Below are 21,028 nucleotides of genomic sequence, written 5' to 3'. Positions count from 1 at the left end.
ACACCTCTACCAATGCCTCCACCAACTCCACCAACATCGCCAACACCATTGCGAACATCATCAGGATCACCACCCAACTGACCCTCCATCTCCATAGGTTGCTCTCCCTCATCCACAGCAGGTGATACCTCAGCCAGGTCTAGAGTCATCTTCCTCAGGGAGTCTTAGTTGAAATCTATGACCTCATCATCCAAGCACCCCTCAACCTCCAAATTCACCCCAAAGCGAAGGAAGATGTTTGTCAGTCTCCTTCCATAGCATAAATTCCCAACTTTGCGATCCCTTCTCTCGGACCGAGTTACCATGGTCCACATCAAAAGGTAGGGAAGACATATCTACACCCCCATGTAAACACAGTAAGTCATATAGGCATGCAATGCGGACACCTCAGTATAGTGCCCACAGGTGGGGAGAACGTTCTGCTGGACTGCTCGACAGACAACTTTTGGAGTGGAAAGGTAGTTGGTTGTGCGCTCCCATCCACGAGAATTCTTGGTCAGCATGTTATTTATCTCTTAATGAACATCTGGACTCTGGAACTCATAGGCTGGAGTTCAAGGAGGACAGTAAACCAGATCCCTTGTGTTGTCAACCATCAGAAGGTTGGCCAGTTGCCGCATATTAAAGGAGATCTCAACCCCCTTCACATAAGAAGTGATCCGCATCTCCTTGGTACCTCGGTTCACGCACTGTAGGTTGGAGTAAAACAACTTTACCAATAGTGGGTAGTACTTCTTGTTAGGTTTCAAGATGTGGTACCACCCAATTGCCTCGAAGTGTTAACGGAGGTGGAATCGTCAAAAATCTCACATCCTCAGGTATTTGCCCAAGTCCACATTACAGTACTCAAAGCTTTCCCAATGGTCTTGCTCGGCCATAGAGCGAAATAGAAGAGGGTTATACAGTGCCTCTTCAGGAATGTCTTGTTGCTCTTGTGCAACGGCATGGAAAGTACGAACACGGCGTCCAGACATACTTGCTATATGATTTCTAATGATTCAAAGAGCAAAACCTAGTTTAGGAGATTGAAACAAAGCTCACACAGAAGAAAATCTCAAAACTAGGTCAAAGAAGGAAGAAACATACCTTAGATGCGTAGATGGCATCGATCAATCACGAAATAGCAAGAGGGAAGTGGGGAATGAGTTGGAAAACTCTCCTTGGCCATTTCCTCACCTTCTCCACGAGTTAGATTAACTAAACCCCAATCTCTAGTTTATTATAGCAGTTTTAGGTCCACCGAAAACAACCCACTGGAAACACTGGACCTGCTTCCGGTGTCTATTTTTCGGTGAGATAAAAAGTCCCAGGTTGCTCTCTGTTTTGGTCACCAGAAATAAGAATGATATTTCTAGTGAACCAATCTGTATTTTCGATGAAAATGGCCCCTGTAAGCTCTCTCTAGGTGATGTGGGACTAAAGTTTACACACCTTCACCGATCTCCCAAACTCCTTGATACTTGTTATATTCTTCGTAAAGATACCTCAGCAATCTCCTAGACGAGTCTAGTACTTACCGTATTCTTGGATATTACAAATTTCCCTCTTTTTACACAACGTCCTCTGATGCAGCCTCACACACTGTTAGGGTCTGCTTTGATATCATTTGTAATGCCTCGGCCCCATTAACCTTGCACAATATTGTCATCTTTGACTTATGGGCCTTAAGGCTATAAAATGCGTTGTGCCATGTTAAGGAGGTTAGAGGTTAGAGGTTATTAACTAGCCCAGTAATTTCTCCCTAGGCGTTGTGGGACTAAAGTTTGTACATCTTCACCATTATCCGAAACCCCCTGGTACTTGTCGTATTTTTGGTGGGGACACCTCACCGATCTCCCAGGCAGGTCTAGTACTTGCCGTATTCTTGGGTGTCACACATGATCTTCTATATGGGACAATTTTCTAAAGATCTTATTCTATCTTCTATTTTGGGATTAAGGCAAATATTGTAAATGGACGAATTATCAATATTTGGGTTGTTTCTATTATAGGTTTTGACTTTTATTTGCTTTCTATTTTTTTTTCTTCTCGTTCTTTAGGTAGTTGAACTCTATAAATAGAGAAGCTCTTTTCTCTCTGAAAACACCATGCTCCCTCTCCCCTCTCTTTCTTCTTTCACTTCATTAGTTTATCTTTGTATAATTAATGTTTACAAGTTTTAATTTTTTTTTTAAGTTGTAATTTAACTTTAAGTTAATAGGAAGATTTAACAACTTTCGTTTTATTCAAATTGTAATCTCCATACAAGTTATAGGAAGCAAGGAAGATTTGAAATCTTTTACAAGCTGGATTTTTTTTCTCAAGCCTATGTATTTCTCCATTCAATGAAGTTCTTGCCTTATTTATTTTTATTTTTATTTAGTTTAATGTCTTCTTCACCAATCAATCCTCCTTTTAATTTTTCCATAGCAACTAAACCCTTTAATTCAGGGTATGATGAAGCTATGAGAGAATGAAGGATTATATCTACATTAGATGCCTCCGAATTGTGCATGTCATGTTCAAGAGACTATATGCATATTTTTCGATGTATCTCTTGTGTCTCCTATCTATAGTCATGAATTTTATTTTTTGTGTTTCGTGTCTTGTTGATTGAATTACTCATGGAAATTATCTACTTTGATTGGCCATATCTCCTATTGACCTAATCATGATACATGCATCTTAAGGTGGATTTCTATCCCCTGAGAGCTCTTTGTCAATAATTTTCAGTTATCATTCTTGAAGCTTTGAATTTCAATTAAGGTTAATTTTTAATTTCTGAAAAATTTCTTGTGAGTTTGATTGTCATTGTCATCTTTATTTTGCAAATTTTGTAATTTCTTAGGTTCCTAGTTCAGGTGATTTTCCATATTGTTAGTTTAATTTCATTACATGTGAGTTACCCTAGTGATAATTTTTGCAACCTTGAGTACACTTTGCTGGTATTAAGATTGAATTTTAATCAAGGTTAACCTCCTCGTGTTCGACCTGCATCTACACGTGACTCGTGCGCTTGTGGTTATATTTATTATTTGTTTTTCTTTTTAAGAAAAAAAATATCCATCCTCTTTTTTTTGGATGTCTACAATCTCTTAGCACTAACATTATTTTGGCTCCGAGTGATACCGTAGTCTAAAGCAGTTTTGGTTTCTACTATTTAGAGAAGGAGCTGGAAGTGAGAAGCACTTCTAAAGGTTGGTTGGCAGTGGTGGAGTGCTTGGAAGCCAAAGATGACCCCACTTGCCAGTGCACCTCCTACCAAATTTATTGGAAAGCTTTCCATGAGCAATGGAGTCATAAGTGAGAAGTCAATGAATACTACCTCCGGGAGTTTGACACAGAGGGTGGACAAATGAGATAGTTCAGCAAGCCCCCTCTGCCCCATAGCAGAGAGCCCCACACTTACCCAATGGATACGTTTTTCCATGCTATCCATATTGTACCTACTATGTCTGGGTGCAGTGAGGCAAAGGGCTGAAAATCACCAATTAATGTGATTTTTCAGATTTTACTAAGTCTAGCCAAACAAGCCTTGAGGGTTGTTTTAAGTTGAGGCATATAAAGCTCATTTCAGTTACTGCACATCATTTGTTACTGAAATTTTTTTTCTAGAGAAGCGATGAGAGGAGGAGAAGAAGAAGAAGAAGAGAAGAAGAAGGAGAAAGCAATAGAAAGGAAGGTCTCCAAAGCTTTTTGGGACTCCTTGAGGCAAGCTACTGCATAGGTAGGCTTCGTCTTTTCTTTTGATTTTATGTATGGTACTGTAGATATGAATGCATGTTAGACATGGGTGTAAACTTACAATTTAGTTCAGCAGTAGGTTCTTAATGATGGAATTCTGCTTCTTATTGGAGAAATTGGCAGTTCATACTGGGTTTAGGGACCCAGATCCACCTCTGACCCATCTCTGTTAAATCCTAAAATTAAGGATTCAGCCATGCATTTTAGGTCATGCATTTTAGGTATTAGTAAATTGGAGGTGTGATCTGAGTTTTAATTCATCTAAGTGTATGAACCTTACATCAAATTATATGCTTGCTAAATTTTGAGGTAGAATTGGGAAAATTTCTCCAAATCTTCTCTAATCTCTCTATTCCTTCATAATTGAGCTTAACAGGAGCTGGATCATGGTTAATCCATGTTTCCCACATTTTTCAGCTCAAGATAAGTGGGCATATTAGGGGGAAAGCTCAGGTTTGCAGCCCATCAACTCCAAGTTGCTGAATTTTAGTTCAGAATTGGGTAAATCCCTCAATTCTCTTACTTTTCCATGCAATTCCTTCAAATTGGACTCAATTGGAATGGAACATGGTCCAGCCATGTTTCCTAGAGCTTTCCAGCTCCAAATGAATCATTGATTTTGTTGGAAAGCTCAAAATGGGAGTTGTCCATATGCAAGTTACTGAATTTCTGGAATTGGGACAACTTGTGTGACTTGGGAGGTTTGTTTGCTGATTTAGGTAGGAGAATTTAGTTTAATTTGATCCTATAGGGTGGTCTAGGATCCCTACATGAGGGCAAGATCAGAGGCTTGAGGGGCTATGCACAGTCAAGGAAGAACAACCACAGTGAGGCTCGTTGCAGGCTGGGCAAGAAAGCCTGCAGACAGCAAGTCACTGGCAGGTGCCTACGGCCAGCCGATGGCTCTGCAGCTCACCAGCCGGTGGGGTGTCTGCAGAACTCTACAACCTCTGATTTTGCAGGTGGACCCCTACCCACTAGTGGGCACTGTCCACTGCCGTTGACCCCTCTTTGGTCTAGTAGAGAGGGCTCAGTGTGCGGTGTCTCAGTGGGGCTATAAAGGAGGTCTGACTATGACCCAGTATTGGGTCTGTACACCTGTACAAGGCTGTACAAAGGGGTAGGTGTACTGATTTGCATACCACTAAAATATGAAATTAAATTATCGGGTGAGGATGCACAGATTGTGGGGATTTATCGAACATAGTTGATTGGTACTTAGGTGAATGGGTGTTGAATTTACTTTACAGAGTGTTTCTCATTTTAATTTATATTATGCATGCTCATGTGATGTGGTTTTTTATGTATCTTGTTATTGTATAATTGCTATTCTTGTGGAATTGATATTATGGGATTGTGGATATGGTTACTGTGGACTATGGAGGTGAGATTATGACTCAGGACATGGTGAAGCCGAAGGGAAAATTCTAGCATCGTGTGCCTGATGGTTGTGTTTACTTGGTCTGATAGCTAGTGGATGTACTTGCATCACTTAGAATGCATTTGGCTTAGGATTCATAGACCCGGGTGCTACAACCCCTTGTCAGTAAGAGGTTGTACACTTACTAATCCCAATCTGTGGTTGTCTGATCAACAATACACTTCTACTGTACGATGGACTATACCCAGAGGCAGATGCAATACGGTATGGCGTACTGTACTCATGATTGCTAAGGTTACAAACCTAGGGGTTTGCTAGGGGACTGAGGTTCATTTTGGGACTGGATGACTTCTCCTGCCTGTAACTAGCTTGTATCTCTGGAGCCTGACGTACTAAGGAGGAGATATCACCTACATTGTATAGCACCAATACCGAGATTATGGAAGTAGTAATGGAAATAGGAAAGTAGTGTAAGAAAATGGATTCATATGCATCATATAACTGGGAGCATGCATATGCATTGCATAATTTGTATTGTGTATGCGTGCTTGTACCCACCCCTCACTGAGCTTGGTGAAGCTCACCATTATTATTGTTGTTTTTCTTAGATGGAGATACTAGTGAGCTACCAGGTCCCAGCACAGACACTTCTGGAGCTGCTTTGGATACTTGATGGGTTGTTCCAGAAGCAGTGGTGGATCATGGACCCAATTGCGGGTGTGATGATTATGCCTTTAGAGGCTTGGATTACTGAGTAACTTCAATGATCTTACTTTATATTTTGTGTAGGCAATATGGATGATCAGATATGTATGGTTTCACACCTTGCCCTTCTTATGGCACAGGTATACCAGCCATGGATATCTTAGTGCACCCAGTCAGCATGTTTACCCAGAATCATATTCTAGGAGAGTCCACAAACCCACATCCACATGTACTATTCATCATAATCAGATTAGAGTTTATAGCAGTTAATACAAAATCAAGTAAAGTTTATATTCAGCCAGTGCATCTATGTGGTACTTAGTATTATATGTCCAGTAATTCACAAGCTACTTACAATAATCCATCATATTACAATGATCCAAATATCAAAATATATATATACAAAAGTTCTCACACCGGTTAAACCATTAAACTTTTCTCCCACCTGCTAATTACATAACATTTCTCCCACATGTAGTCTGAACCATCAAAAACTAGTTTCTACCACTATCCATATATGCACAAAAGAATAACCATATACATTAGATCTCAGAAATGCTGTCCATCAGTTCTCAGAAATGCTGTCCACCATATACACAATCATCGCACTTGTAATCAGGTCCATGACTGTAATCATCATCCTGAATACAAGCCAATTGATCCATAGCCATAGCATCATACTTAGAACTAGTGATTTGTAGGTGACTGCTCTTCTCATTTATATATCAAAGGAAAGGGGGTGAGCACTAGTCTCAATGAGGGGTGGGATAGACAAACACACGTAATGCATGCTCCACACATAAAGATGATACTCATGATTCCATTTATTTAACGATACAGATCCCTAGTCCATTACTAATTAAGTCTCATTACCTATGGGTATAGTGCTATGCAACGTAGGTGGCATTCCCTATCCTGTACGTTGGACCTCAGGAATACAAGCTCGTTATAAGCAGGAGCCAGCTAGTCCCGGTCAGAGTCTTGGTCCCCTGGCTAACCTCTAAATGGTAACCCCTTTTAATAATATCCACCAGGCATACAGTACGTCGTATCCTATCTCATATCTATCTCTGGTATAGTCCGTCGTACCACTCAAGTGTACTATTGATCAGGCAGCCACATATGTCGGGATTAGTCCGTACCTAACCTCCTACGAACAAGGGGTGTAGCACTTAGGGTTATAATACCTAACTCAGCATACTAAATGATGCACAACCAATCAACAAAATTACACATGCAAACATAGGCACCTACACGTGACCCATCTCATTTGTCTTACCTTCCACATTTCCCTTCCATCACTTCCACCATAATATACTTGTAAAATAAATGCATATACACATACGCAAACAATAAATGCATGAACAACAATCAATAAACACACCAAAAGAAAGGAGGTTAGGGACACCCACTCACCTTGGCAATCAGAAACAACTCTCTCCTCCTGGTGCTGAATAGGCCCCCTCACAGCTATTGGGAACTCCTAAAATCAGAAATTATACATATATTTATTAAAATAAACTCAAGTTCAGTCATTCCCTAATAGGGTCATTTTCTATCTTCCCTATAGGCCCTACAAGTCCTCGTTCAAACCCACAGATCACTGTAAAAAACTGAGGGCAATATGGTCTCTGGAAGCCTAACCGGCTGGAGACTCTGGTCCAACCGGCTGGCCTAATGTCTCCCACCGGTTGTCTATTTTTTGCAGAAATTCGATTTTTCCATTCTCCCTACTGGTTTTCACCTCTATTTTGGTCCATATCTCTCTGTTCTTGTACTGTAATCTCACAACAGTGAGTTATTACTTCAATTCCATCCTTTTCTTAGTCCAACATTAATCTATTTTTAATTTATTAATTGTAATTACCAATTTCAGCAAGAAATTTCAGATTCAACCTCATATTCACATGTTTTCATCCGCAAGTATGAAATAGAGTACAATTGCCATGATCAAATCCCCAATCTAGGGTTGCATGCATGCATTCCATCATGAATTTTACCTTGCATGTGAAAAATCAGACCTCAATCAACTTGCATGCACCATTAGAGTCCTCAACCAACAGAATTCAAAGTGAGATTTCACTTATTCTCTAAAGCATTTACTGTTTTGAGGTTTTAGGGGAGAATTTTCATATTCTAACCCCAATCGGCATGCATTCTTTGGTAAAATTATTTTATATCTTCCAATCAATTCATTAAGAACAGAGAATTAGACTTCATACAGTTGAGTTATTTGCTGAAATTTTCCAGAATTCCTTTTCTTCCACAAGTTCCAACCCAAATCAGTTCATACCCTTTCAATTTCTGAAATTTTCTTCTTGTTACAGGTTAATATAGGTGAGAATCTCTTACCTGATGCTGAATCTTGCAGTAGCCTCCTAAGCAAATTGATTTCTTCTCTGATTTCCTTCTCTTCTCTTCTCTTCTTCTTCTTTCTCCTTTCTTTCTCTTGCTGTCCAAGTATTATCCAAGTGAGAAAATTGGAGTGAAATGGGTGGCGGTGGTGGCTCTTATATAGCCCCTCACATTAATGGCCCACTAACTTCTTATAATATATATATATATATATATAAATTACATATATATATATATATATAAATATGTAAATCCATAATTATGTCATATTGTAATTACATATATAATTATATACCCATCTTCAAATTAAAATTTTTAATTTTATAATTATACTATTTAGTTTATTTTATCATTTCAGACTCATGAAAATAGGTCCACATATCAAATTTAAAGAGTGGGACCTATTTCAGTCAATTCTGGACATTCTGTCCAGTCAACAAGCCTGCCTGTCATGTCCAGAACTCTCCAACCGGATGAGCCAGACTTGTTCCCCTTTGAGTCTGTTCAATCATGTATCATTGCCAACCCTTATTAAAGATAATTGCCTACCTGTTAGCCCACTTTTCTTTCAAATTCCTCCAACACTGTTGATAGAAGGCACAGATACATGTTGGGTCATTCTTTCCTTCTTGACATTCCACTGCTACTAGTCAAGCTAGTGTTGGCCTCTCCAGTCTGTTACTTTTGCCTATTCACAATTAATGTAAAGAGGTGAGATTTGGGGTGTTACATATGGATTTGGAGAAGTACTGAATTTTACATTTTGTATATATCATGAAACAATATCACATAGTTGACACCAGTTATGTATAAATTTACTTTATATATATATATATATATGTGATTTTAGTGATCTTGGTGCATTGTGTGTATTAGCCTATAGCTTTGAGATCTTGGGGAGTTAGGTTGACTGGATACAATAAGGACAATGCCGTATGCCTTAGCCTACGGGAGGCGGGTGTGAGACTCAGGCCTACAAATGGCGTGGTTCTTCTTATGCTTTGTTTGGCTCATATCCACTAAGAAATTGATGTACTAAGTTTTTTCACTTAATTTAATTTCTTTTTCCAAATTTTTTTTTTTCACTTAACATAATTTCTTTCCCTTTCTATATATAAAATAAAAAGACTAATCCATCAAAGACTAATTTAGACTGGAATTTAACTAGCACAGTTGTGTGAGGTAAAAATTACTATAAATATGGCATCGAGGTGGATCTCGTTTCCATTTCAAGTGGTAACTAGTTTGTTATTATTTGATTACAGTGTCTTGCATGCTTTTGAAGGAAATAACATTTAACTTCTATATCTATGGACATTGATTCATCAGAATGTCCCTCCCACCCACCCTTTTCTCTTCTTGAGTCCTCCTCCATTAATTCCTGTTTCATTTATTAGCTCCGAACATTGAATACCTTTGCCCTTTTACCAGTCTTCTCTCTTCCATCTCTGAATATGTGGATAATCTTCAGCCCTATTTAGATGGGTGGTGAAATCTTCTTGGGTCTATTTGTCATTTGATTTCATATGATCAATCTTTTGTCTTGATTATTTCATAGTTCATTGGGAAAATTCTAAGATTTGTTTAGAAACAATACTTGCATGGTTGCACCTTAATCAGATCTAATTAACACATGCTCTTTAAAGAACAATAGATACTTCAAAAAATTCCAATCATGCAAATGATTGTTTACAGATACTTGAAAATTTTCCATTCATACGATGATTGTTTATGGATTCTTTTATTACGACTTATTTCCAGACATTATTGCAAACAGTAAAAAGGGTGATGAACTCTATAGAGAGGTATCTGCCTAAACAAACTCCAAACCAGAATGGAAAATATGGGGAAGATTGTTAGAGATAGAGAGGGTAAGGCAGCGTAATTCTCGCCCCCTGGACCTCGCACATGTGAGAGCCTCGTGCACCAGGTATGCCCTTATTGTTAGAGATAGAGAGGGTGAGGAAGGTGATGGTGAAGAAGGAAATGAAGGTATGTGACAGTAACGATTTTTTTTTTTTCTTTTTGGTACAAGACGGTTGCAATGTTAATGACTAAGGGAATGTAATTGTATTATGTCAGCATAATATCTGGCTATCATTTCTGTACAGCGTGGTGTTGCTGTAAAATGTCAACTGCATCATTTGCAAGCTCTTGCAAGTTAAAAGTTATCATAGCAGTAATCAGCTTGCCAGTTCTCAAAACTGGTGGCTTGCATTGTTATTTTTTCGTCATTGTGCCATTGCTCTTTCCACTTTGGATGTTTTCCTATCACAGACAGATGCACTGGACAAACTAGCTTCAATGCACTCAACCCTGTTGATCCTGCATCAACTTCTGCATTCTTGTTGTATGCTTTACTCTTACACAAGTGCAATGTCCTGATCAAAGACAATACATATTGTGGGGCTTTAATTTAAATCATTTCCTTGAATCAAATATGAGCTTCTAATGATAAGAACCTACGATTTATTTAGATTACCATTGATATGATCGGTGAGATATAGAGAGGAACATCGAAAGTACTATATATTTCAGACCCTTATTAGTTGAACGAAGATAATCAATGTGTCTGCAATTCAATGTTGGTATTCAGTCAGAAAAACGCATTTGGTTTGTTCTGTAAGTTTACTAGTGTGTGTGTGTATATATATATATATATAAAGAACTGAATGTTCATCTTCAATAAATTATAAATGTGTGAAAGGGTTCCTGATTCTCCACTTCTTCACCCTCCTCCCCCCACCCCTATAATCTGCTTTATTTCAACCATTGTCAAACAACAACAACAAACATAACCTTATCCCAACTGAATGGAGTCGGCTACATGGATCCAATGCAGTAAAGTAATAGAAAATAATGAAGAATAAAAGATAAGTTAAAAGGAGAAAAAAATGAGGATGAGTTTAGAGGGTATCTTAGAATATAAAGCCACATCATGGAAACATCCCTTATAGGGGTTTAGCAACACGAGTTCTTGTCGTCCATAAAACTCTATCCAAAGTCATACTAGGATTGAGCCTTACAATTTGCATATCTTTTCGTTCTACCTCGTTAATAGTCATCTTAGGTCTGCCTTTGCTTTTTCTAACGCCTTCCCAATAAATCTGGTCACTTTTTCGTACTGGGGCCTCCATTGTCAAAATAAGATATAAACTATAAAAGAATAAAAAAAAAATTCTCTTTATTTCATTGAAATTGTAGTAACATATACAGATATTTTTTTGTGATCGAATGCACTATTATTTTACAGTAGAGAAAACTGCACCTCAACTGATAACATTATTTCTCATGAATGACAAATGAAGCAACTTGGTAATGTCACAACGATTGAACCATGGAATTTTAAGAACAACTAGTTGTACGATCCTCATGAAATCAGGACTGCTTGAATTACCATTATTCTTCTAGAAAAAGTCTTTTTGGGACAGGACTTTCGGTTCATGTCAAACCCCATACTTCACTCGATTTTTCTATTAGAAGACTATTGTCATTTCAACCATTCTCTAAAGCAGATAAAACTTCATTTCTTTGTGATTGACAGATGAAAACGACTCTCCAATTCAATCAGGCTACTCCCAGGTAGCTTATTCACATTTTCTTGCTTCATCAACTCCCTCACTTCCTCTGCATCATCGAACCTACCAGCAGCTGCATAGATATTGGCCAAAAGAACATAATATCCACCCTTCTCCGGCTCCAAACCCAGCAGCTTCTTTGCAATCCGTTCCCCGACTTCAATGTTGCCATGAACTCGACAACCCCCCAAGAGAGCGCCCAACACAGCTCCATCAGGCTCCACTGGCATTTCCTCTATAAACCTCTCTGCCTCTTCCAATAGCCCTGCTCTGCCTAAGCAATCAACCATGCAAGCATAATGCTTCAACTCAGGCATTACCTTATAATCCTTCATCATATCAAAAAGCACATGTGCTTGTTGCACCATACCAGCATGTGCACATGCTGATAAAACACCAAGAAAGGTCACATCGTTTGGCTCAAATCCTTCTCTGCACATCAGATCAAAGAGATCCAAAGCAACATTGACACTTCCATTAATCCCATACCCTAAGATCAATGCACTCCAAGAAATCACATCTGTCTCGGGAATCACATTAAAAATTTTCTGGGCATAACTTAAGGAGGCGCATTTCACATACATGTGAACAAAAGCATTCCCCAAACTCAATCCCAGGTGCAGACACCTCCTAATACTCCACCCCTGCACACTCTTACCATGTCTTAGCCAACCCAATTGGCTACAGATCAAAAGCAGGCTAACCATAACCACAGCATCAAGCTGAATTCCTTCACCAACCATCTCCCTAAACACCACCAAACCCAACATTGGTTCCTCATGCTGAGCATAGCCAGCCAGCATAGCCGTCCAAAGTACAGCATCTCTCTCAGGCATTTCGTCGAACAATTTCCTTGCCATCAAAATCCTCCCAAAACTGACATACAAGAAGACCAATGCCGATGCAACAAAAACATTCTTCTCCAACCCAACCTTCACGCACAACCCATGTACTGACATGCCACCAAACATCGATCCAGCACTCGCGCAGGCTCTCAGCACAAGAGGGAACGTGAAGACATCCGGTTGAACCTCGGAATTCTGCATTCGAAGAAAGAGTTCTACCGATTTTTCTGGCAAACCCAACCGAGAAAACTCTCCGATTATTATGTTCCAAGAGTAGATGTTCCTCTCAGGCATGTGGAGGAAGACAGAGAGCGAGTGTGAAATGAGATTGTGAGGAGTGGAGTACATCATAACTAGCTTAGAGCTTAAGATTACATTGCTATATAGACCCGTTCGAAGCAGGCGACCGTGGAGATGGCAAAGGTGCTTGGGATTGGGTGATGACTTTAGAAGAGAGAAGTAATAGGAGATGGGGTTGGTGATGTTATCTGAGTTAATTAAAATGTTAGTAGAGAAGAAAGATCCGTTCCGTATAGTTTTTGCCCTTGCAAGAACAACGGTTCTTAACTGCATGGTTGGGTCATGGAAAAGACCCCCCGCTTCTCTGTTTGCTTTGTAGTTTGGATTTTCAAGGCTTTGGAAAGTATAAGAACTCTCACCTACGTTCAATCCAGGGCATGCACCGATAGGTCCAACCGTGCCCGACTCGCTTAAGGCCCGACCTGGGGCCCGACACGCTTATTAAATGGGCGTTTACGGTGCAGGCTACTAGCCCATCAGGTGCCCGATCGGCTTGACTCGTTTAAGAAGCCCGCTTGAACCGAGTCATTTAGCCTGACTGACCTGATCCCTTTAAAACTGCCTAAATACCTATTTTACCACTACTAATACAAAATAATAGTAAAGACTTTGTAATAAAAAATCTATGATAGATGATGTTGAACATGGTATTACATTCAACTTTTTAATAAAATAAAATAGGGTCTAATGAGATGTTTTAATAGGGAGTGATGAAGGACAGACAATTCTTGTGGAGAACAATCACTTTGGTACTTGTCATAATCTCTCCCTCTCTCTTTTTTTTTTTTTTTTTGTGTGTAAGAAACAATCATGATCTCATATATGATTAACTGTGGAGAGTTTTCGGGTGACCTTTACTATTTTCAAATGGAAGATTTCGAGACATTTAATCCACTTAAAAAAGGATTTTAAGGGGAGCCCATTAGAGCCCGTTTAGACTTAAGTAGGTCCATAACTCGTTTAAGGCCCATTTAAGGTAGCCCAATTAAAGCCTAACACCGACCTGCCCGATTATAAACCGAACCATGCCCCCCAAACCTAGGCCCGTTTAAGTAAATGAGAGTTCATGGTGCAAGTGTTTCAAACCGCCAAGCCCGGCCCGACCGACGACACCCCTAATTTCAACCACATGATAGAGAATTGTAATGGCAATCCATTGTTTAGTAGGACTACTAAAGCGTGATTTGTTTATTTAGTACCATATCCACATGTTCATGTTACCACGCATCCTTTGTAGGAGTCTCTCCCATATGCATCCAATGCCTAAAATGTATAAGAACATGGTAGACAACAATATTAGAAATTAGAATTGGGAAGTGGTGAGCCTAAACATGACCACGGCTAAGCATGTTGCTGGCCGAGCAATTGGCCAATATTCTTCTAGGTTGGGCAGTTGGCTCAGCCATATCCTCGCCAAGCCTTGCCTCGGTCATACCTTTGCCGAGCTTTTAGCTCTGATAATTACCTGGTGCTACTTTTCTGACTTAAGCATCGAAGGGTTTTCAGCACAGGCCCAACTCAGTGCTTTGCTCACCTTTTTCTTGTAGGTTCTTTGGAATGTCGGGAGTAGCATGAACTCTTGCTGGTCAGAATTTGCCGCATCAGATTGGCACCGTATGTGAGAAACTTGACACAAAAAGCCTCTCTTTTTCGAATGCAGTTGTGGAGTGATCGAGTTGTCTCACCACCCGCTCCCGGGGCAAGATCTTCTCATTGAGGTCGATGCCCAGAAAACATTCAGGACCACCTCATGGTAGAACATGCACCACCTGCACCAGTGGAAGGACTTGCACCTCCTCCTCCGGCTGTGGGTGCAGGTGCCACCCATAGTAGAAGGGAATATTCCCAGAATCACCACATGTGGGAATATTTCACAGAATCTTCTAAGGAATCGAAATATGCACAAGGATCCCAAGGTCACCACCTCGTGGGACTCTGCCCTCGGATGAGCTAACTCGACAAGCAGCCTCATCTGGACACCTATAAATACAAGGTAAAAACAAGTAAAGGGGGATAGAAAATTTTGACAGAGAGAACTCATCTGAGAGTTACCTGCTACTGCTTTTCTAACTTAAGATTTCAACACTGGCCCATCTCGGTGCTCTGTTCACCTTTTTCTTGCAGGTTCTTTAGAACATCGGAGCAACCATGAACTCCCATTGGTTGCATCAGGAAGAAAACATCAAGCATTTCATTAAATACGTGATTTTTTTTTAATCCAGTAAACTTAGGGATTTTTCTACAAGAGTTATGCTTTTATGGATTTTCTACGATTTTATTAACAAAAGAAGGAAAAAAAAAATAAGGAACAATATGTAATTCAAAAGAGGGTTATAGGAATTGGTTGGAATTGGGATCGGGCTTGATTGATTCCAATTCTAATCGACTGATATAAGCGTTTTGATTCAGGTAGCCAAAACCATGTGTGCCAAAGGGCAACTAGAATAATTGTGTTATACCCAAACCCTAAAACTTCCTATTTTAATGTTCAGGTGCAGCACCGGAGGACACCAGTACCACTGAGTACTGGGTTGCATACGTCTTTTGCCGAGGAAGGAAGGGCGACCCCACTTGCACCTGCTACCCATGCTTTTAAATAATTAGAAGGGATTCCGGACCCGAAGGGGAAGGTCAGTTGAACCTCACACACATTAGAAACCCTGGAGAAGGCCCCACTCAGACTGAGGAGAGATCTCCATATAAAGTGACTAGTTCAGCCTTCACCGGCTGATGGTCACCGACGGATGGAGCATCCACCGGTGAACACCATATGGTGAGTGCATAGGCCAATTTTGGGTTATTTCTCCGTGGGACCCGAGACCTCACGATCATGCACCACAAACCCATCCTTATTGATGGAACAATATGTTAGGGAGTTGATTAATGTGACGGGACATCTCGAAGTGGGCCCGTTAGTGCCGAATAGCGGAATAACCCGGTATTGGGTAAAAACCCATTAATTCCCCAAACAGCCCTTAGTGGGACTTAAGTGGTTATAAATAGGACTCTTACCATTCATTTATTCTCTTACCAAAATAGAAACAAGGAGAGGGAGAAAGAAGAAGAAGGAGAAGGAGAGCAAGGGAGGAAGGAAGGAGGAAGGCTAGGGCTCCATTCTTGAGGTAAGCCCACATGCTCATCTCTCCACACACATACACACAAATCTCTCTCTCTCTCTCTCTCTCTCTCTCTCTCTCTCATTCTCTCTCTCTCTCTCCTTCCCCTTTCACTCTTTATTGGAAGTAATGGAGACCCAACCAAATCCCACCTACCTAACCATAAAGGCTACATAATGGGAGAGGGAAATTAGAGTAAGAGACCTACCCTGGCAAGGTTATTCACTCAACCTTGGGTCTAAGGACAAATCCCTATGAAACCCATATCCAAAACCCTACAAATTGGGGTAACTAAACCCTAGACAAGTGTTCTACTCAAACTCTTTACAATATCCCTTTTAAAATCCAGTGTGATGTTATATTGAACTAAATTCAGCAACTACACTAAACCTAAGCTAGGTGTGGTGTGTGTGAGTTCCCCCACATACAAACCCACTCTAAATATCACAAAAAACCTAAGCTATAAACTATGTAAAAGAGAAGAGAGAAAGAATAGAGTTGGGAAATGACACCCCGCTGAACAATATGCACTCCCACCACTATACATAGGGGCCACAGGACTTATAGGGCTGATATGAGCAAGGAAACCCTAATTTTAACTTCATCGGTTGATTGTCACCAGCCAGCCGGTGAAGACAGGGACCATCCACCAGTGAAAAAATTGCAGGATGTGCATCCCTTTTGGATTCATCCACCGGTGTGAACTCACCGGCAGATGATCATCCACCGGTGAACTCACCGACAGATGATCATCCACCGGTAATAATCCACCAGTGAACCATTTTAAAGCTAATTTTTAATCCTTTTATTGGGGCACGAGTCCTAGTGTCCCACTCCTCCTTGAATAACCAAATAACATAAAAACATTATGTATCCTAGGGAGTGGAACCGAGAAGTGACCGGAGCACGCAACACGAAACCATCAACTATCTACCATCATCTAGAACTTGAGGTGAGGGGATTTTGTATGTTTTTATGGAATGCTTGCATCATACTGCATATGTGGGTGAATCATGCCATTTTACATATTATTATCTCTTTCCTTATGGGAAGTGTTGATGTGGCATGAGAATATGGATTATGGTTGTGCATATGTGTGTGTGTGTGTGACTGGGGTGCAGGGTGGCCAACGGTTGGCTGCATGCTTAGGTGGTGTGTGTGTGACTAGGGTGCAAGGTGGCCAACAGTTGGTGTCGACGGCACTGCATACTCAGGGTGAGTGTGAGTGTGAGTGTGTATGTGTGTGACTGGGGTGCAAGGTGGCCAACGGTTGGTACCGGCGGCACTGCATGCTCAGGTTGGGTGTATGTGTATGTGTGTGTGTGTGTGACAGGGGTGCAGGGTGGCCAATGGTTGGTGCTGGCGGCATTACATGCTCAGGGTGGGTGTATATGTGTGTGTGTGTGTGTGTGTGTGTGTGTGACTGGGGTGCAGGGTGGTCAATAGTTGGTGCTGGCGACACTGTATGCTCAGGGTGGGTGTATGTGTGTGTGTGTGTGTGTGACTGGGGTGCAGGGTGGTCAACAGTTGGTGCCAGTGACATTGCATGCTCAGGGTGAGTGTGTGAGTGTGTGTGTGGGGGGGGGTGCAGGGTGGCCAACAGTTGGTGCCGACGGCACTGCATGCTCAGAGTGAGTGTGTGTGTGTGTGAGTATGATGGAAATGTGTTGTGGCATATTAAAATGCATTGGGCTAGGATAACCACCCTGGTGCTACAACCCTTGCCAATAGGTGTTTACGTATTAGCTAATCCTTTCGTCTGACGGTCCATGGTTGGGGACGATTTTTGGTGACTGAGGTGCGTAGATGCCAGCATCATAACAGACCCTCACGCGATGTTTGATTCGGTGATGGGTATACCCTATATGCGATGTTAGATTCAATGTAGTGGTATTATGGGAGGGTTATTAATAGGGGTTTACCGGGTAACGATGTGGTTTCGAAACTCGCACGCTCCTGACTCACAACTGCTTGTATCTCTAGGGACTAATAACGTACATTCATAACTAGGGATAACACCTATGTTGTAGTAGCACTTATACCCCCTTTGGACTTAGAAATTGTTGCTTAGAATTGCTTGATAATAAATGGATCATGTCATTGCATTCATCTAATTGCATTCATATTGATGTGGTTGGGCATGAATATTTATACTATTACATTTTCTTGGATTGTCATGATTGCTTGTGTGTCACCGCTCACTGGGCTTCGTGGAAGCTCACCCCCCGTTGTTGCCCCTTTTTAGATGTTGATTCAGGAAATCCTTTGGAAACTTTGATCGAGGTTCTGGCTCTCTACGGAGGTGACCTCTAGGATGAGGAGCTAGTTGCGCACGAGGATGGATGCGTGTGCGATGATTGTGCATTTGGAGCACGCTGAGGATGGGAGTATCATCTTCTATTTTTGATTCTTTTTGTACTTAACAGATGTAGCCCTATGGGGGCATAACTATAATTATGATCCAAATGTGAAAACATTCTTTTTGTGTAAATATGGTAAATATCAATAGAAATCACCAGTTGATAGATTTTGTTATATTATAAGTATGTGATTTTAGAATCATTTCATAATCTTATGAACTTAAAGTACTGCATTGTGGATCCTAGATAGATTGTGGACACGTGTGCCTGTCCATGTCGCCAGCCTTCAGGTGAGGGAGGCGGAGTGTGACAAATTGTGCTAAAATCTAGTCTACATGTTGTTCACAACATCAAGTAATCGTATGCCAGATGTTCATTTTGTTAAATTTAGGAGTTAGAAGTGATACATATAATAATACCTGATCAGTGAGGAATCAAAATGTGGCACGGGATAGTTGTTGGAGGTCGACTCAAGCTTGATGGTCACCGGCTGTCTAAATCAGCCAATGAGCGCCCTATGATGAGTGTATTAGTCAATAATGGGTTCAAGTGTTGTGAGGCCCGAGCCCTCGCACTTGTGCACATCAAACCATTCCCAATAGTTGGGACGACCTATTGGAGAATAAATTAATGTATTGGGACACCCCGAGTTGGGCCTGTTTGTGCCAAATGATGGATTAACCTGATAATGAGTGAAAACTCATCATTTTTCCAAACAACCCTTATATGACTTAAGTGGCTACAAATAAAACTCATTGCTCATTCATTTCACTCTTACCAACTTGAGAGAAAAGGAGAGCAAGAAAGGAGAAGAAGAAGGAAAAAGGAGAGCAAGGGAGGAGGAAGAAGAGAGGAGTATGCGATCACTTGCTCAAGCTAAGGCGAATTCTTCTTTCTCTTACTACTCTCTATGCATCTACCACTTTCTCTCCTACCCATCTAAGACCAATGCTAACTTATGCTAACTTTCCTTGGCTTTTCATCTGCCCCAACGCTTACTTAACTAAACTCCCTTCTTTTGGATCTGACCATAATCCCATCATCCACCACACATCCTTTCTTGGTCATAAATTTAAAAAACTTTTCCATTATCAACATGCTTGGTTTTCCATCCCGAATCCATTCCCTTTTGATATGATAAATGAAGAACCATTGGACATATTAACCATCTCAAATCGAAAGGGGATCAATATTGCAGATGGCAATGGTTGGAGAGAGAGAGAGAGAGAGAGAGCTGTGTTTTTTGTCGATGGCTGAACGGCTATTAGCTTTGGCTATTGGCCTATCTTCTTCCTGCGGAAGAGGGGTTCCTTCGAAAGGGATTACTAAGGATGGGAACACTTCTCATGGTGGTGATAAAGCTTGGTTTCAGGGCGCCGTTGATGGTTTTCTGCGGAATGATCATGTAGCTACTGGTAAGACTTCTGGGAATCAATCTATGGCTGATGGAGTTGCATCTAAAGGAGTCTCATGGGCCTCATTGATTTCATCTTCTTCTGCTTTAAGAAATGATGAAGGCATAAATCTGAAGTTTATAGCTCCTTTTGTTATTAATGGTTGTGCAGTTGCTTGCTGTCCTGAGAATGTTGTTAAAAGTGAGTTGGAAAGATGGAAGCATGCCTTGATTGGTCATTTTATTGGTCGGAGACCATCTTTCCAATTTACAAAGGAGCTTTTGTTAAAGCAATGGAGAATATCAGGTCACGTAGATGTTAATCTCTTGAACAGTGGCTTATTCATCTTCAGATTCAATTTAGAGGAGGATCGTATAAAGGTGTTAGAAGGGGGGTCCATGGTTTGTTAAGAAAAAGCCCTTGATTATCAGGCCTTGGAGTCCAGTTGTTTCACTAGGTAAAATAGATCTATGTTTTGTTCCATTATGGATTAGTCTTCCCAATCTACCATTCCATTATTGGTCTTTTGAAGCATTAAGCAGAATTGGTAGCGTTATTGGGAATCCATTGGTTACTGACAAAAGAACTTTGACAATGGAATGACTCTCTTTTGCAAGATTATGTGTGGAGGTACATGCTGGGAGCAGCTTGCCAAGTTCAGTAGATGTTTACGATGATTCAGGTAAGATTTTTAATCAACCAATCATCTCTGATTGGAAACCTCTGAGTTGCTCCATCTGTAAGGTGTTTGAACACTTGTCAAATCAATGTGGTAGTAAGGGGGATGCAGTTAGAAACAAGAGAACACAAGTGTGGCAGGAAAAACTGTTAGAACTCCCTATGGGTTTGAGTTTGAAACCCTATTGAGGAAACCACACAGGAAAAACAAGAACACGAATCTAATAAAATTATGGAGGATCGATTTGTACCTTTCACCTAGTATGCTGAAGATGATTGATGTTGGTCACTCCCACTTCCGCTCTCTTGGCTTGGCTATGGATCTTCTACAGCCCCTTAAACCTCCTTGGTTCTCTCACTTTAGTGGTAAAGTGGGGAAGAGTGAATAATGGCTGTAGGGACCCAAAACCTAGTATTTATAATACTGTCCTGCACTCAGAATCCTAAACCACAATGGGTTGAGCCAGCATATCCCTAAGCTTTAGAGTGGATCGAACCGGTTCATGCAATTTGACTCTCACCCATTTAATCAACCCGAATAATTAATTTTGCCCATAAATCCAACAATCTCCCACTTGGGCTACATTAATAAT

The 21,028-nt window shown here is 40.7% G+C and overlaps 1 protein-coding gene and 2 long non-coding RNA genes across 5 annotated transcripts; 1 reads left to right on the top strand and 2 right to left on the bottom strand.

Annotated features, from left to right (window-relative positions):
• The first annotated feature begins 1,373 nt into the window (after nt 1–1,373).
• On the top strand, nt 1,374–10,387 carry LOC122062984. Of its 3 annotated transcripts, XR_006135174.1 has the most exons (3): nt 1,402–3,706; nt 4,100–4,224; nt 9,926–10,387. It is a non-coding gene; the product is annotated as an uncharacterized LOC122062984 (long non-coding RNA). The 3 variants fall into 3 exon arrangements; XR_006135172.1 differs by lacking the exon at nt 4,100–4,224 and having other exon boundaries at nt 1,374–3,706; nt 9,942–10,387; XR_006135173.1 differs by lacking the exon at nt 4,100–4,224 and having other exon boundaries at nt 1,374–3,706.
• Nucleotides 6,076–8,318, bottom strand: LOC122062985. The gene is made up of 3 exons (XR_006135175.1): nt 8,162–8,318; nt 7,226–7,292; nt 6,076–6,450 (listed from the first exon to the last, which is right to left on the bottom strand). It is a non-coding gene; the product is annotated as an uncharacterized LOC122062985 (long non-coding RNA).
• Nucleotides 10,388–11,331: 944 nt separating the features above from the next.
• Nucleotides 11,332–13,228, bottom strand: LOC122062989 (pentatricopeptide repeat-containing protein At4g14170). Its single transcript, XM_042626655.1, has one exon. The coding sequence runs from the start codon at nt 13,158–13,160 to the stop codon at nt 11,688–11,690; it is 1,473 nt and encodes a 490-aa protein (XP_042482589.1). The 5' UTR covers nt 13,161–13,228; the 3' UTR covers nt 11,332–11,687.
• Between the last annotated feature and the right edge of the window lie 7,800 nt (nt 13,229–21,028).

The sequence above is a fragment of the Macadamia integrifolia genome, unplaced genomic scaffold (genome assembly GCF_013358625.1).
Source record: "Macadamia integrifolia cultivar HAES 741 unplaced genomic scaffold, SCU_Mint_v3 scaffold1173, whole genome shotgun sequence".
Lineage (NCBI taxonomy): Eukaryota > Viridiplantae > Streptophyta > Magnoliopsida > Proteales > Proteaceae > Macadamia > Macadamia integrifolia.
The sequence above is the reverse complement of the archived record's forward strand: the minus strand, read 5'-3'. Positions and strand labels throughout refer to the sequence as shown.